At 38.8% G+C, this 13,751-nt stretch overlaps 1 protein-coding gene across 17 annotated transcripts in view; it reads right to left on the reverse strand.

Annotated features, from left to right (window-relative positions):
• The window catches only part of FMR1 (fragile X messenger ribonucleoprotein 1), a 62,430-nt gene extending 48,918 nt beyond the window's left edge, over positions 1 to 13,512 (reverse strand). For 16 of the 17 annotated variants that reach the window (XM_007507255.3, XM_056808995.1, XM_056808994.1 and 13 more), the window contains exon 1: positions 12,977 to 13,491. In XM_007507255.3, coding sequence (XP_007507317.1) covers positions 12,977 to 13,027 — 51 coding nt within the window. In that variant the 5' untranslated portion in view covers positions 13,028 to 13,491. Of the gene's footprint in view, positions 1 to 12,976 lie in introns of all 17 variants that reach the window. The other variant, XM_007507245.3, reaches the window with a different exon arrangement.
• Positions 13,513 to 13,751: the final 239 nt, after the last annotated feature.

Here is a 13,751-nt window from a genome sequence, read left to right on the forward strand (position 1 = left end):
GCAAAAGCAACTTTTAAATATCATGAGAATTGCAACTAAGATTTTAATTTTTTTTAAATGAAAAACATACTGGACTAGGCATTCAGTCAAGTTGTTTTTTTTTAACTTGCTAATGACTTGCATGAGAGTATATGTCCTATACAGCAAGTAACACTCTGAAAGCAGATTGTTCTACCTCAACATTGTTAAAGGAAACTGTTTTAAAGATCTTACTTTAGAAAGGGGAATTATTCCATACTAATAAATTTTTAAACCAACTAAGATGACTACTTAACAAAAAGCAATTTGAAGTTTAAAGACACTAAAAACAGAAACTAGAGGTAGCATGGAGCCAGTAAGCCAGCTTCAGTCAGGAATACCTTGGTTCAAGTTCCATCTCTGACATATACTGACTGTGAGACCTTAAGCAAGTAATTTCATCTCTCAGTGTCCTAAAACCATAGGGTGAAGATATTTAAGATCTACATTTCATAAAGATGTTCCTTGAACAGGAGCTCCTTACACCATTGAAACCAGAGGTCCAGTTTAAAAACATGACGGCATAGAGAAAGGGGAGGAGCAGAAGAGTGGAAATTTTTGAGGACTAGGTTTGTTTAAGTAAGAATATTAGTAACTTTAGTACTAGGAATAAACATTTGATGTTAAGGGAGGGTAGAGCAAAGCGCCAACAGAAAGATAGTCTGAAATGATAACAATACTGTTCAAGGTTTTATGTTTCTATCCTCAGCACCTAGTATAGTGCGTGGCACATCAGCAAGTGTTTAATACTGATCGATTGATTGGACTGGATAGCTAAGTGTATAAAAGTCATATAGTCTGGCAGGAAAGGGCCATGATGCATTTAAATCCCAAAATCAAGTGGAATTATAATCATGTTCCAACATGTTTGTTCACTTCTTGAAATGTCAAAACATTTTTAAACAACAGTAGTAATATAAAGTATATTAAATCACTTAGCACCATAAATTTATAGTGTATTTTAGGTACCACTAATTACCAACAAGAAATGCTAGCCACTGTTAGCGGGGGCAGCTGGGTAGCTCAGTGGATTGAGAGCCAAGCCTAGAAACGGGAGGTCCCAGGTTCAAATCTGACCTCAGACACTTTCCAGTTGTGTGACCCTGGGCAAGTCACTTCACCGCCATTGCCTAAGCCCTTACCACTCTTCTGCCTTGGAACCAATACACACAGTATTGATTCCAAGATGGAAGGTAAGGATTTAAAAAAATGCTAGCCATTGTGCCTAGCACATGATAGATGTTCAATAATGTCTGCGGATGGTGAAAAATTAAAACTCTCAATAATCAAGAGTCTCTACACCTCAGAATTTATGTAGTCAATGTCCTTAAAGAATATAACATGGTTTAAGCACACAATGGCCAGTACATAAGTATTTAATAACCAACATGTAAGACACATGATTGCCCTAACAAATAAAAATGAGAAAAAAATAGTTGGTAGGAAGTGAAGGACTTTCTGGATTTTATCTCATCATGATCATGAGATAATCAACTGGGGATAGCATCTACTCCTATATAGTCTAAGTAGGAAAAAGTAAAAATAGCAATCCTAAATATACTCTTAAAAATTATGTCCAATTCAGTTTAGCTTATTGAAAAATAGTTTGAGATCAAAAAGTCAATTGATTCTTTCATTAAAACCCTAAAATGGAGCCTTTTAAAGGCTCTCCTTCATCAAGATGCCTTTCATTCAGGTTAAGATCATACAAAATTCCCTAGTAAATAGATAGCATGGTTATTAATCCTGTAATTATTAACTTCAAACTAAGCATAAAACATGGACATGTATACCTAGCTAGGTATTTGTCAGTACTACCAATACTAGAAAGGAAAAGCTGAGGAACTAATAATAAGTCTTTGTGGCTAAAGAAAACTTCCAAAAGTCAAGTGCAAAAGGAAAAATAGAAATAGATTATTAGCGTTATATGAGTTAAAAATGTATTTTGCAAATTAATTTTAAAATAGTGCAATAAATTGTGTCACTAGACTCTAGATTGTACTCTTAACAGTAAGCCCAGTGGAGACTGGTGGTCATCAGTTAAGTACCCTAGGGTGAATCGGATTTTTTTTAAAGGAGAGAATTTCACCATCTTTTTTCCCCTCAGTGCAAACCTGTGGAAGAAGCACTATCTAGTAACTGATGAAAAGACTGAAAAGGAAGTATCAGGGAAGATGCCTAAATGCCAAATCCATCCAAAATCAGGTCCTATATATATAGTGTTCTGTTCCTATCACAAAAACCCAATGGGAGTCATGCTTCCTCATTCATAGCTCTTAGTTCCTTTTTTGATGAGAATACAGGATTCACTTCATACTCTCCTTTGCTCTTCCCCGGTCTATTTCTCTCACCTTCTCCCCGGATACAAGAATCCAAAGAACAAAATGCAATCTGTGGCACCTTAGATTTACTTGTAGTAATCACTGCTGCATGTATAATATTGACTTCAGAAATGACACACTGTCCTGGTTCTCCCTCCTCTCTAACTTATCTTTCTTTTCCTCAATCATCTGAGTTACCTGTGCTTTACCTTCTCTGAATTTTCTATCAATTTGTTTGATCTCTCCATAACTTATATTCAATTTATCTGGGTATATGCTGTTTTCCCCTAGTAGGACACAAGCTCTTTGAGGGTAGGGGCTCTCTTTTATTTATGCATGCATGCATCCCTAACATAGAGCACATGGAGTTACATTTGTTGACTTACTTAATCTTTCCCTTGCATATTTAATATGGCTTAAATTAATGACTTGAACTAACAACCATTTGCCATTCGACCACATTTGAATCTTGAAGGGGAAGAATTCAATCATTTCCCCAAAAATGGCTTTGAAGTACATACATAACAGCCTCCAGATCCAGTCCATTTATTCTACCCAAGAGCAATGCCATACCTTAAACTAAATCACCAGCCAGAACAACCCTACCTCTTAAAATCTCTAGCTCTGAAATTGTCCCCTTTTTGATAATAAACTTATGTCTTTTGACCTTGTATACTTTATAGGTTTTGTAAACATGAGGCACTCATTAAAAGCTTGCTGATTAATTACTAGATACAAATAAAGGAAAACAAGCTAAAAGTGTATTTTGTTAAGGGGCAGCTAGATGGCTCAGTAGATTGGAAGCCAGGCCTAGAGACTGGAGGTCCTGGATTCAAATTTGGCCTCGGATACTTCCTAACCGTGAGACCCTGGGCAAGTCACTTAATCTTCATTGTCTTAGTCCTTACCACTCTTCTGCTTTAGAACCAATACACAGTATTAATTCTAAGAAGGAAGGTAAGGATTTTTTTTAAAGTGTATTTTGTCACTGGGCTGACTGGCTGCAGAAAGGCTCTTAAACCGACACAGAAAATTATAGATACTTCTGAAGAACAGGAAGAGGCAGAAGCATCCTTCCCTTAATCAATCCCCAATAAACTACAGAGTAGGAGAAAAAAGCAGTCTTTGAATCAGGGAGACTTGGGTTCAAATCCCACCTCAGACATATACTAGCTGTGTGACCCAAGATGAGTAACTTAACCTCTAGATAACTCTCAAGAATTTTTAATTGCAGAGAAAGTACTAATCTGAATTAATTAGTAGGAGTTTTCTTACCAGTGAGTTCTCTATACTAATAAAATAACAGGTCCAGTCTCTATCCTCCCCACACTGACTATTCTAATGGCTTGTTTATTGAAATCAGAGGGCATTGTGCTTTTTAATTCCTTCTCAACAGCAACACACTCTTTTCTGAACTTGTCACACTTCTTTTTCCATAACAGCTCTTTTCCTAAAAGCCCCATCCCTTCACTGGATAGTCTGAGTCCAGTGGACCCTGACAAGTAGCAGCAACATAGATCTGTGGAGGGAAAGGAATAGTTCAAGACTTTCAGAGAGGACATGAAAGGAGGCAGATGATCTGAGCCTTAAAATAAGGAGAAGCATGGCGCCATATACACAAGAAATGAATAATATATGAATTGAATTAAACCCTAAAGTGCAAAGATAAGGATGGAGTGTGTTTCATTCATAGAGGATGGCTTATGCTAATGCAGAGGTCAGATTTGAGGAACAACAAAATGTTGTTTTGATGAAGTACATAGAGCAATGTTAGAAAGAGTTAGAAAAGGTGGGGGAGGCTGGAACCAGATTTTAGAGAGTCCTATATGTCAGACTAACATGTCTGTATTTTACCCTAGAGATAATAGTGAGAGCCAATGAAAGCTTTTTTTAAGTAGAGGGTATTACAGGGTCAGATGTATCCTTTAGGAAGATTATTTCAACTGCTATGCGAAGAAGAATATGAGAGACTACAGACAGGAAAACCAATTAGGAAACTATTAAGAGAGGGTAGGCATCAACTGGTAACCAAGGATGGCATTATTAAAGCTTAATTTGGAAAGTAGCACATTTATTTAAAGGCAACTTTGGTTAAGAAATGTCCTTTTAGATGACTGCTAGCTTTCACCTTGACTTGCTTTGGGCTAATAGATTACTGTATTTGGAAGACAATTATTTTTCCTAGTCAAGGCAAAAACTGTATGATAATTGGGAATGAGGAAATTGCCCCTTAATAAACTGAAAACAACCCATTATTATAGCTAGAGAAGGTAGTCTAGTGAAGACTTAGGGATGGACAAGTTAGCTTTCTCCATATAAAAGGTTGTCATGTGAGAGGGTCCAGATTTGCTCTTTTGGGGGTTCAGAAGACAGTTAAATCAGGGGTTTGAAGTTGGAGAAAGATGGATTAGGATTTGATACAATTAGAAAAAATTCCTAACATTTAGAGCTACCCAAACGTGAACTAAGTTGTTTTGGAAGGTCTGGGTTTTCTCTCACTAGGGTAGTCAAGCAAAGACTTCTTAGATAAGTTACAAGACCAAACTGTTGTTCTAGTCTAGAATATAAAGTAGATATATGGTCTCTGAGTTTCCTCCCATAAAAATCCTCCCTTAGCCTGCTTTTCTTCCATCACCTTCCTTCTTCTAAGCACATCTCCCCCTGAACTCCCAATTTCCTATTTACCTTATTTCCTGGGTACTCAGCTAATGATTTTCAATCTACTTCAAAAAGGAGAGAATTGGGGGAAAGAAAGTCAATAAAGATATTAATACCAAAAAAATGCAACCAACAAGAGATCACCAACCACCAACCCACGTGCTTCCTTTCTCATCATTTGTACAAGATCCCTTGGTATATGCAGAGATCTTCATTCAATGATCTTCTATCATTAAGTGAGGCATAAAACAGGGCAGCAGAGGGGAAAAAAACAAAGACAGTATTTGCTGAAAGGGTTTTGCCACAGTCAAGAGTATGTCCGGTTCAAAATCCAGATAGAAAAAGAATTCCATGTGAGATGATAAGGAGGTGATTGAGATAGCTGATTTGGAGATGACACTATACTGATTGCATCAAGCCCCAAAACACTGCAGGGCCTCTTCAATGAGATCTGCAGCCACTTGAAAGAGATCAGCCTAGTAACCCCCACAGGAAGAGCCAAGAGGATGGAAATTTTATACTGCTCACATTATGGCATGTAGTTAGATGGCCAATTGAGTTAGCAAATGTATCTTCAACAGGCACTACATGCGGACAGTGAACAGCACTCATAATTGAAAATGAAGACGAGAAATAGCTGGATCTCATTCTTGTAGTGATGCTCTCTCTATAGCTCTAAATCACCTCAATATCTGAAAAATCAGAACTGCAGGTACAATAGCAATAGAAATGCACATTGTGGGAAAACATATGCTACAGCAAATTACCTATGAAGACTCACACACAAAAGTGTAAAAGTTACATTATCTTTGAAATGGTATGACCTGAAAGAGTAAGTGGCCAGAGATTGTAGAGCGCTGCCATTAAACATATGCTGGATCCAAATCCAGGAGCTGATTGTTAAATTTTGAGTGTAAGCATATATACACATCAGAAACAGGGAAATGATATAAAACAGAGCTTGATTGATTGTTTTGTTGATTGTCTAGACTTAAAGTAATAGAGAAAATGTTAATGATGTAGATGAAACTTAAAAGTGTGCTGTGAATTCATCCCCCCCTCCTCCCAGAGCTGGTTGTTAAAACATTTACCAGCACACTGCTAGCTACAGTACATGTACATAAAATATTCAAAGATCCAGAGGAAGGCCTCTAGCATGTTTGGTAGATGCCACATTGAAGATTCGTGGCAGAATATGGACAAAAATCACTCAAGTTAAGAAAGTGTAGATGGACTACCTATATCAATGAGATCTCAGATTCATTAGTGTGGCAAGTTTTACAAAAAGTAGTAAAGAATCAATATTCTTTGTAGGTCAAAAGATTGATATCCACACGTCCCATCCAAAAAAGAAGAGATGAGAGGGCATAAAGACCACTTTATTAAAAGATTATACCTTATACTCCAAGGAGATCAATGATACAAAGAAAGGCTCCATAGATATTTTGGTGTATGTAGGTAGGACTATTTTGTAGGCAAAAAGAACTGAAGAGAAAGAAATTAAATGCTGATCTGCTGAGGAACAGGCAAACAAATTGTGGAATAGTAATATGATGTAATACTACTCTACTGTATGAAACAATGGATATGAAGAACACAGAAACATCATGAAAGTTACATGAACTGGAGAAAAGTAAAATAAAGAAAACTAGGAAAACAATGTGCATAACTAAAAAAAGAAAAACAAATGAAACTGAATGCTTTGAAATTATAATGACCATAATTGGCTCCAAAGAAGAAACTAGAAGGCATATCCCCCCCTTTCATTTCAGAGGTAGGGAACCACAGGTGTGAAATTTTGTTTATAACATCACACTTGGTCAATATGTTGCCTAATCTTGCTAAATTGCCTGTTTTCTTCTATTATAAAGAAAGGCTATCAGAAGGAGGAGGAGGATGTATTTGGAAATGAAGGTAATATAAAAATAAAAGACATCAATAAAACCTTTAAAAACATAAAGGTTATAAACATTAAAATACAAATATAAAAGAGGGTTGTTTCTGTACAAGATACTGAATCCTGAGATTCAGAATCTTAATGAATCTGGACCAAGATGTAAAGAATGAAATTTGAGCTACATGATGATATATTTCCATTACAAGGCAACTACAATATAAATCCAACAAAGGACTCATAGTCATTGTGAAGAAAATATATCCAAGCATATAAGTAAGCTATGTGATTACTAGAAAGATATTCTTTTTATAGCTGAAAAAAGGGGGGAAAAAGAGGAAAGGAAGAAAACAGAAATGGGAGTAATACTGAAGCTGGTCAGCCCAAGGCACCACCCTCCAGGTGAAAAAGCCTCTTTCATGGTTATGGCATGTACCCTTTTTCTAGTGAACTGTCTCACGTACAAGTGGGGCTAAATATGAAGAAAACTTTGGACACCTTAATGCAAACCCATAGCAATGTCTGGGGGGAAAATTTTCAAAGAACAATATCATTCTGTCATTATGATTAGGGTGCCTTCATTTACTAAAAACAATTTTTATATCATAGTTTTTTCTCCTAGAAAACGGTACCTTGTAATAGTCTTCATAAGAGACTAATGCAATGGAACTGGAATAAAAATTAAGCAGTCTTACAAAGGATGACCTATTTTGATAACTATATTTCAATATAACTGGTTTTATTTATAAACGTATGTTTTATTTTACATATTTAAAATATTACTCTGAGGAAAAGTCAAGAGTTTTCACCACCAAGAGGTTGGGAACCTATGGGTGAGAGAATAAGGATGCAGAATAATAGTTTACACTTTGATAGTGCTTTTTAAAGACTTAAAGTTTGATTTTCTTTATAGCAGTCCTTTGAGATAGGGCAGGGGAAGTATTTTTATTAACTTCATTTTCAAGATAAGGAAACTGAGAAGGTAAAGTAGCCTGTTTATTCCCCTAGCTAATACCAAAAACAGGTCTTATGCCCAGATCTCTAGACTACAAATTGAATGTTCTCTCTCTCTCTCTCATATGTATGTAATCACAATAAAGTAAAGACATTTCACAAGACACATGAAAACAAGTTTCACTATTCTATACAGTCACACCTTGATCATGGATTAAAACACTTTTTAAGAGGATGAATAGCTGAAAAGGGGAGAATACAATCAACACAAGAGAACTTCTAATTGTGGTCCATCCTGTGGCACATTATAAATACTTAGTGTTTTGCTTTTTTGAATTTTTTTTTGCTCTTTTTTTAAATGAACTCAGTTTTCCACTGCATATTCCAAGGCACACAAAACAAACCCAAGTCGTCTCTGGACCACTCTCACCCATATAGTATCCTGTGGAAAAATTATGATGAAATATTTTAAAACTAATACCAGTATCATTATGAATTTTTAATCTAACAATTGAATGCTAAAGCAAAATTTGGCAGCAGTGGTAGGGTGAAGATTTCTAGCTATGCTTATACTTTTCCCCCCAAACCTAAAAAAGACTTACAGCAATAAGACTTCAGATAAAAAATTAAAAGAATGTTAGTATGGTGAGCGTAGTGAGATAAGCAATGGACTGGAAGGCAAGAAAATGTAAGTCTTCCTTCCTACCTCTATCGGGAACAAATTGGATGACAATGTAGAAGTCATTTTCACAAACCTAACAGTCTGTGATTCTAAAAGAAAATGGCCAGGAATAAAAAAGTTCACATAGTACCAAATGCTATCTCCTATGGAGGAAGTAGAAAACCTAAGGGGCACTAAACAATCAAGTGCTTCACCAACACTTAACACTTCCAAAGTGCCACAGAGGAAAAGATAACCTAAACTAAATGCAATTTATTCCTTCTGATGAGCAAGGTAGTTATGTTCACCAGTATTTAATCAGTATCAATGATAGTTTGCTTAGTTCAAAAGATGCTCTTGATAGCAAGGCAGTAGGCTCTATCATTTTCAAGGCAATTCCCTTGACAAAGAGAAATATTATTTCAGAGCTCCAGTCTGTATGTGTAACTCTGGTCTTATACACAGGGCATGATAAAGACACAAGGAAAGTTATAAGAGTAGGCTTGATTCCGTGAAATTCATTGACACTTATAAAAATTGTTCAAGATGCATGCCCTCATTTTGGTCAAAAGAATCATCTTCATCATATGAATGGCAGCATTATTTTAATTATGTTAATTAAGTTAAACATGGTGCACTAAATGATGTTAGAATTAGGCAATTTTTTTTCTACTTAATGAAGAAAAGACCACCCTGAAAGACTTTTAGAAGAAAACAATAGTATGTTAAATAGGTTTCATTATAATTCATCAGTAGTTCCTAATGTGATGTAGATTTTTTTTAATTCTATAATGGTCTTAGCAAAAGTTTATTTTCTCCTTACAGTCTAAGTAACTTTTCACTTATATTCACCAAATTAAGTCTCGGAAAATACCAAAACAATTTTTTAAAAATTATGATTATAAAACCCAGTCTCGCATCATTGAGCTTGAGTATAATAAACAATTATCAGAGAACAGATTTTTAGATTCAGTTCAAAGAATTCTACTCTTTATCCAAAGTACTCCGGCTGCATCCCAAGTCACAAACTAGAGGCAACTTGGTTTGGTATAAAAAATTGCTAGACAGGGTCAGGAGAAACCCGAGATCCAGAATTTCTGACATGTTACTAGCAGGATGACACTAGACAAGTCATGTAATCTCTCTGACCCTAAAGAAATGATCGGCAAATCTTATTTGCATTACCTACTTCCCAGAGGTGTTCTGAGGAAAGTATTCAAGAAGCTTTAAAATGTTAGCTATACATGAATTGCTGTTATTACTGAACAAGGAACAGGAAACTGAAGTGATAAAAGTTTGATATGTGGATGAGATTTAATACATTCATGTTCCCTTTAATACATTTTAAAAGTTCTTTATCAGGCTCTGTGAACTTTTCTTTTAATTTTGGCAATTATTCCAAAATAACTGATTTTCTTTTTAGTCCCATATTTTTTATCTAACACAATGTACTTAAAACATTATTCTGCGAATAACTTACAGGTTTCACCAGATTGTCAAAAAACACACAAAAAGTTAAGGACCCTGGTAATTTGGGTAGAAAGTGGGAAGGGGGGGCTTCTTGAAAATTATGTATTTTGGTGGGCTTTCTCAGTGATTCTTGGGGCAAAATATTTTTATAATATAAATGAGTTAAGCATAAATGACATCAAACAGAGGGATAAGTTTTTCCTAGTGAAAAGAATATTCAAGTATCAAAGGGCTCTCAATGCTACTAAATCTAACTTTAAAGTGATTTAGAATGAAGGCCAAAGAAACCCAATGTGTACTTCTTAGAGACTTTCCTAATTCATGTCGTAAGCACAGCTATCTCTTTGGTAGTTCCTAAAAACAGTATAAAACTGGCTGCTGCCTGGAAAAACTGCATTTAGTTTTGAACCAAAATCATATGTTCAACAGATTTTGAAATCTTCCTTCAAAATACGGGGTAATTTTGGTTATTAAAATTTGAATTCAAACATCACACTAAAATATTCTTTCTCATTTTGTTATTTTTCAAAGGATCTTTTCTTTCACATTTTCCTCAGATAGGGGCAGCTTTTCTAAAGAAATTCAATACCTTTCCCAGGACTAGTTCATTTTAGATTAGTTTTTTAGTCTTCCTTTCTTCTCATCTCTTACCTTTTTTCTTTTTTTCCTACCTACCAACCTCCCCCAAATAATGGGAAGAGTTCATTTATATTTTTTCTAATGAAACGTAGCAATATTATGATTAATACAGAAATTTCCATTTTTTCCCCAATCATTTACCTGCTTTTCTCCATCAACACGAATCATTTGGGGGTTAAAGTAAAACTTAAAAAAAGTACAACAGAAATCTTTCTATAGGATTTTGTTGTAGGTCTTTTCCACCCTCTCTGGAGCCAGATAGGGCCTTCTTTCCTCCATTAAAACTAATGCTGTTCAAAAATAATCTCAAGCAGACATTATCTATATTTATATTTCACTTATGAATTCCGTAAACAGGTAACATGTTTCTGGAAAAAGCAATAGACCCTTTTTGATTGGGGATGATTCACAAATATTGATCAATATCTATAAGAGTATGACACCTCTAGCAAACTGATAATCCCTACTACACTATATGTACTGAGAGGCAAAGGAGAAAGGAGGATACTCCTGATTCTCCAGGGCATGCACTTCTCACAAACGAAAATCTTACTATATACAGCTGTTCAGCACAGAGGAGGAGAAGTTACAGGCTATAGAAACGTAATAAATATATATATATATATACATACACACTAAATTTTGTCTTAATAAAGTCAAATATGAAACCAACAGCAAGAACTATTCACAAAAGTAAATACCAAATTGTTGCAGTTTCCTATTGTTTTTCCTTATTGGGAGTACATTCAATACATCTGAATTATGAAATTTTTTATTCTTGAGATCTAAGAGTCATATTTTAAAAGTATAACTTGTCGAATTTTTAAGGCAATTACGTCACTTTTTGAGTAGCCAAAGGTATCTTTATCTGTACAGTTATTGAACTTGTTTGAAAATAAAAAGGATTCTTTTTTTTTCCCTGTGCTTGGATACTCTCAGCTAGTGAAATCAAAACGTGTGATAATATTTACTAACGATGGGATTTAAACTTTTCAGAACTAGTTCCCCAAGGTATTACAGCATTAAATTAGCAACGAGGATTCACAAAATTCCAGATCAAGTGGCAGTAAGCATCAGTGACTGCTAAAATGCATTCCTGGGGGGAGGAAAAAATCTTAAAGGATTATTTTTTAACTTGTATTTTGCTTTCAAAAATTAGGTTTCAACCAACCTGTAAAATATTTTTAAAAATCATAAAGTCAATAATGCCTATTTTAAAATCTCAAGGGAGGATTCTTAGTACCTTCACAAATACGAGCAGATTTCTACTCAGCCATAGATTTTGCAATACATAAATAAAAGTATTTTGAAACATTTATGATCCAAGAAATTACTTAAGTTTGTGTTCCATAAATTTAGGTCTTGAGGCAAAAACAAAGAAGTAGAGTTGCTAATGTCTTCGGAAGAACCACCTATTTTCCCGGAACATCCCAATACTTAAGGGAACTCTTGATCTTTTCTGAACATACTAATGTTATTTTTATAAGGATTCAATACAACGCAGTCCGAGCAGCATTTAAGTGCCTAATATGCACATGGCGCGGCAGCTACAAGGACTGAGAAATCAAGCACTTCTTTTTAAAATGTTCTGGCCAGATCTCTTTGTGGAACCTCACTGAGAATGTGAGGGTTCTCAAAAGCACAAAGAGAGAGGGAGAAGCAATAATCAACGATTTCTTCTAGGCAAGAGCGCTCACTCCAACTCTTTGCTCTTCCCAGCCCCGTGCCAGGGACAAGGGAAGCGCCCTCCCGTTCCTACCCTATGGGGCAAAGGGCAGCCCCAAAAAGTAGCCGCTAGTCCCTCTAGCACCGAGGCCCAGGCCCGCCCGACTCGCCAAGCCCCTTCTGCGCCCGCCGCCCGCCCGCCCCGCCAAGCTTCCCCGCCAAAGCCACGCACCGCAGGCGCGGCCGCCCCGCCGGTGGGAACCCGTTGGGGCTAGGGGAAAGCGGCATTTCGGGGAAACGGGTCAGTCAGACCCACGGACCGGAGAAGGAGGGGAGGGGAGGGGAGGAAAAGGAGGGAGCGGCGCTCTCGCCGCGCTCCAGGGTCCCGGGGTCCCAGCTTCCCGCTCGCCCTTGCCCGGGGCTCCCCCTGTGGCAAAGGGGGGAGAATCGGTGCGAGGGATAAAAGCCCTCTGGGTCGTTCCCACGGGGGCCCGGGGCCTCCGGGAGGCGCGGGGACCGCGCGACGGCCAGGCCCTGGGCCCCTCCTCCGGCCCTCCCTCAGCCCGTCGGTCCCTCCCCAAAGCATCGGGCAGCCCGCGCCGGGGCCCCGGGAACACAGGACACCCCGGGCGGGAGCCTTAATAGCTCCAGAGGGAGCAGAGAACAGTGAACGGGCCCTTTAGCGAACATTAGTACCTTGTAGAAAGCGCCATTGGAGCCCCGGACTTCCACCACCAGTTCCTCCATCTTCCCGTCGCCCCTTCTAGGACTGGAGCCCGCCACCGGGAGCCGGAGGGGGGGGGGAGGGGACAGGAGGAGGCGGGGGAGCGAGAAGGAAGGCCCCGCTGCCACTGGAGACTGCCGCTGGTGCCGCTGCCGCCTCACGGCCGGCCCAGCAGAACCCGCGCGCGCCGGGCAGCCGAGCAGCCAGGCCGGGAGGCAGCAGGCGGGCGGGCGGGCAGGCGGCGCCGTCACTGTGGGCGCCTCCCGGGCTTCGTGGAAGCTCCCCCTCCCCCCTCGCGCTCGCTGGCTCGCACGTTCGCTCGCTCGCTCGCTCGCTCGCTCTCCCTCTCGCGCTCTCTCCTCTCCTTCGCTCCTCTCCTCACCGGAAATGAAATGAAACCGAAAGGGACCAAACGGGCGGACAGAGCCGTGGGCTTGTCCCGCTCCGAATGTAAACACTGAAATCCCGTCACGTGACCCAGGCCGCGCCCTCGCCGCCCTCTCTCCGCCCCCGCCCCCGCCCCCGCCCCCTTCTCCCGGCGGGGCCTCTCACTGGAGCTTTTCACACCCTTCGCTCTCTCCTTCCCTCCCCTCCCTCTCTCTCGTTCTCTCTGTCTCTCTCTCCTCCTCCTCCTCCTCCTCCCTCTTTTTCCTCCCTCTCCCTCTCTCTCGCTCGCTCGCTCTCTCGCTCTCTCTCTACCCCCTCCCTCTCTGCCTCTCTTTTTTCCTCTTTCTCCTCCTCTCCCTC

Source organism: Monodelphis domestica, chromosome X (genome assembly GCF_027887165.1).
Source record: "Monodelphis domestica isolate mMonDom1 chromosome X, mMonDom1.pri, whole genome shotgun sequence".
Taxonomy (NCBI): Eukaryota; Metazoa; Chordata; class Mammalia; order Didelphimorphia; family Didelphidae; genus Monodelphis; species Monodelphis domestica.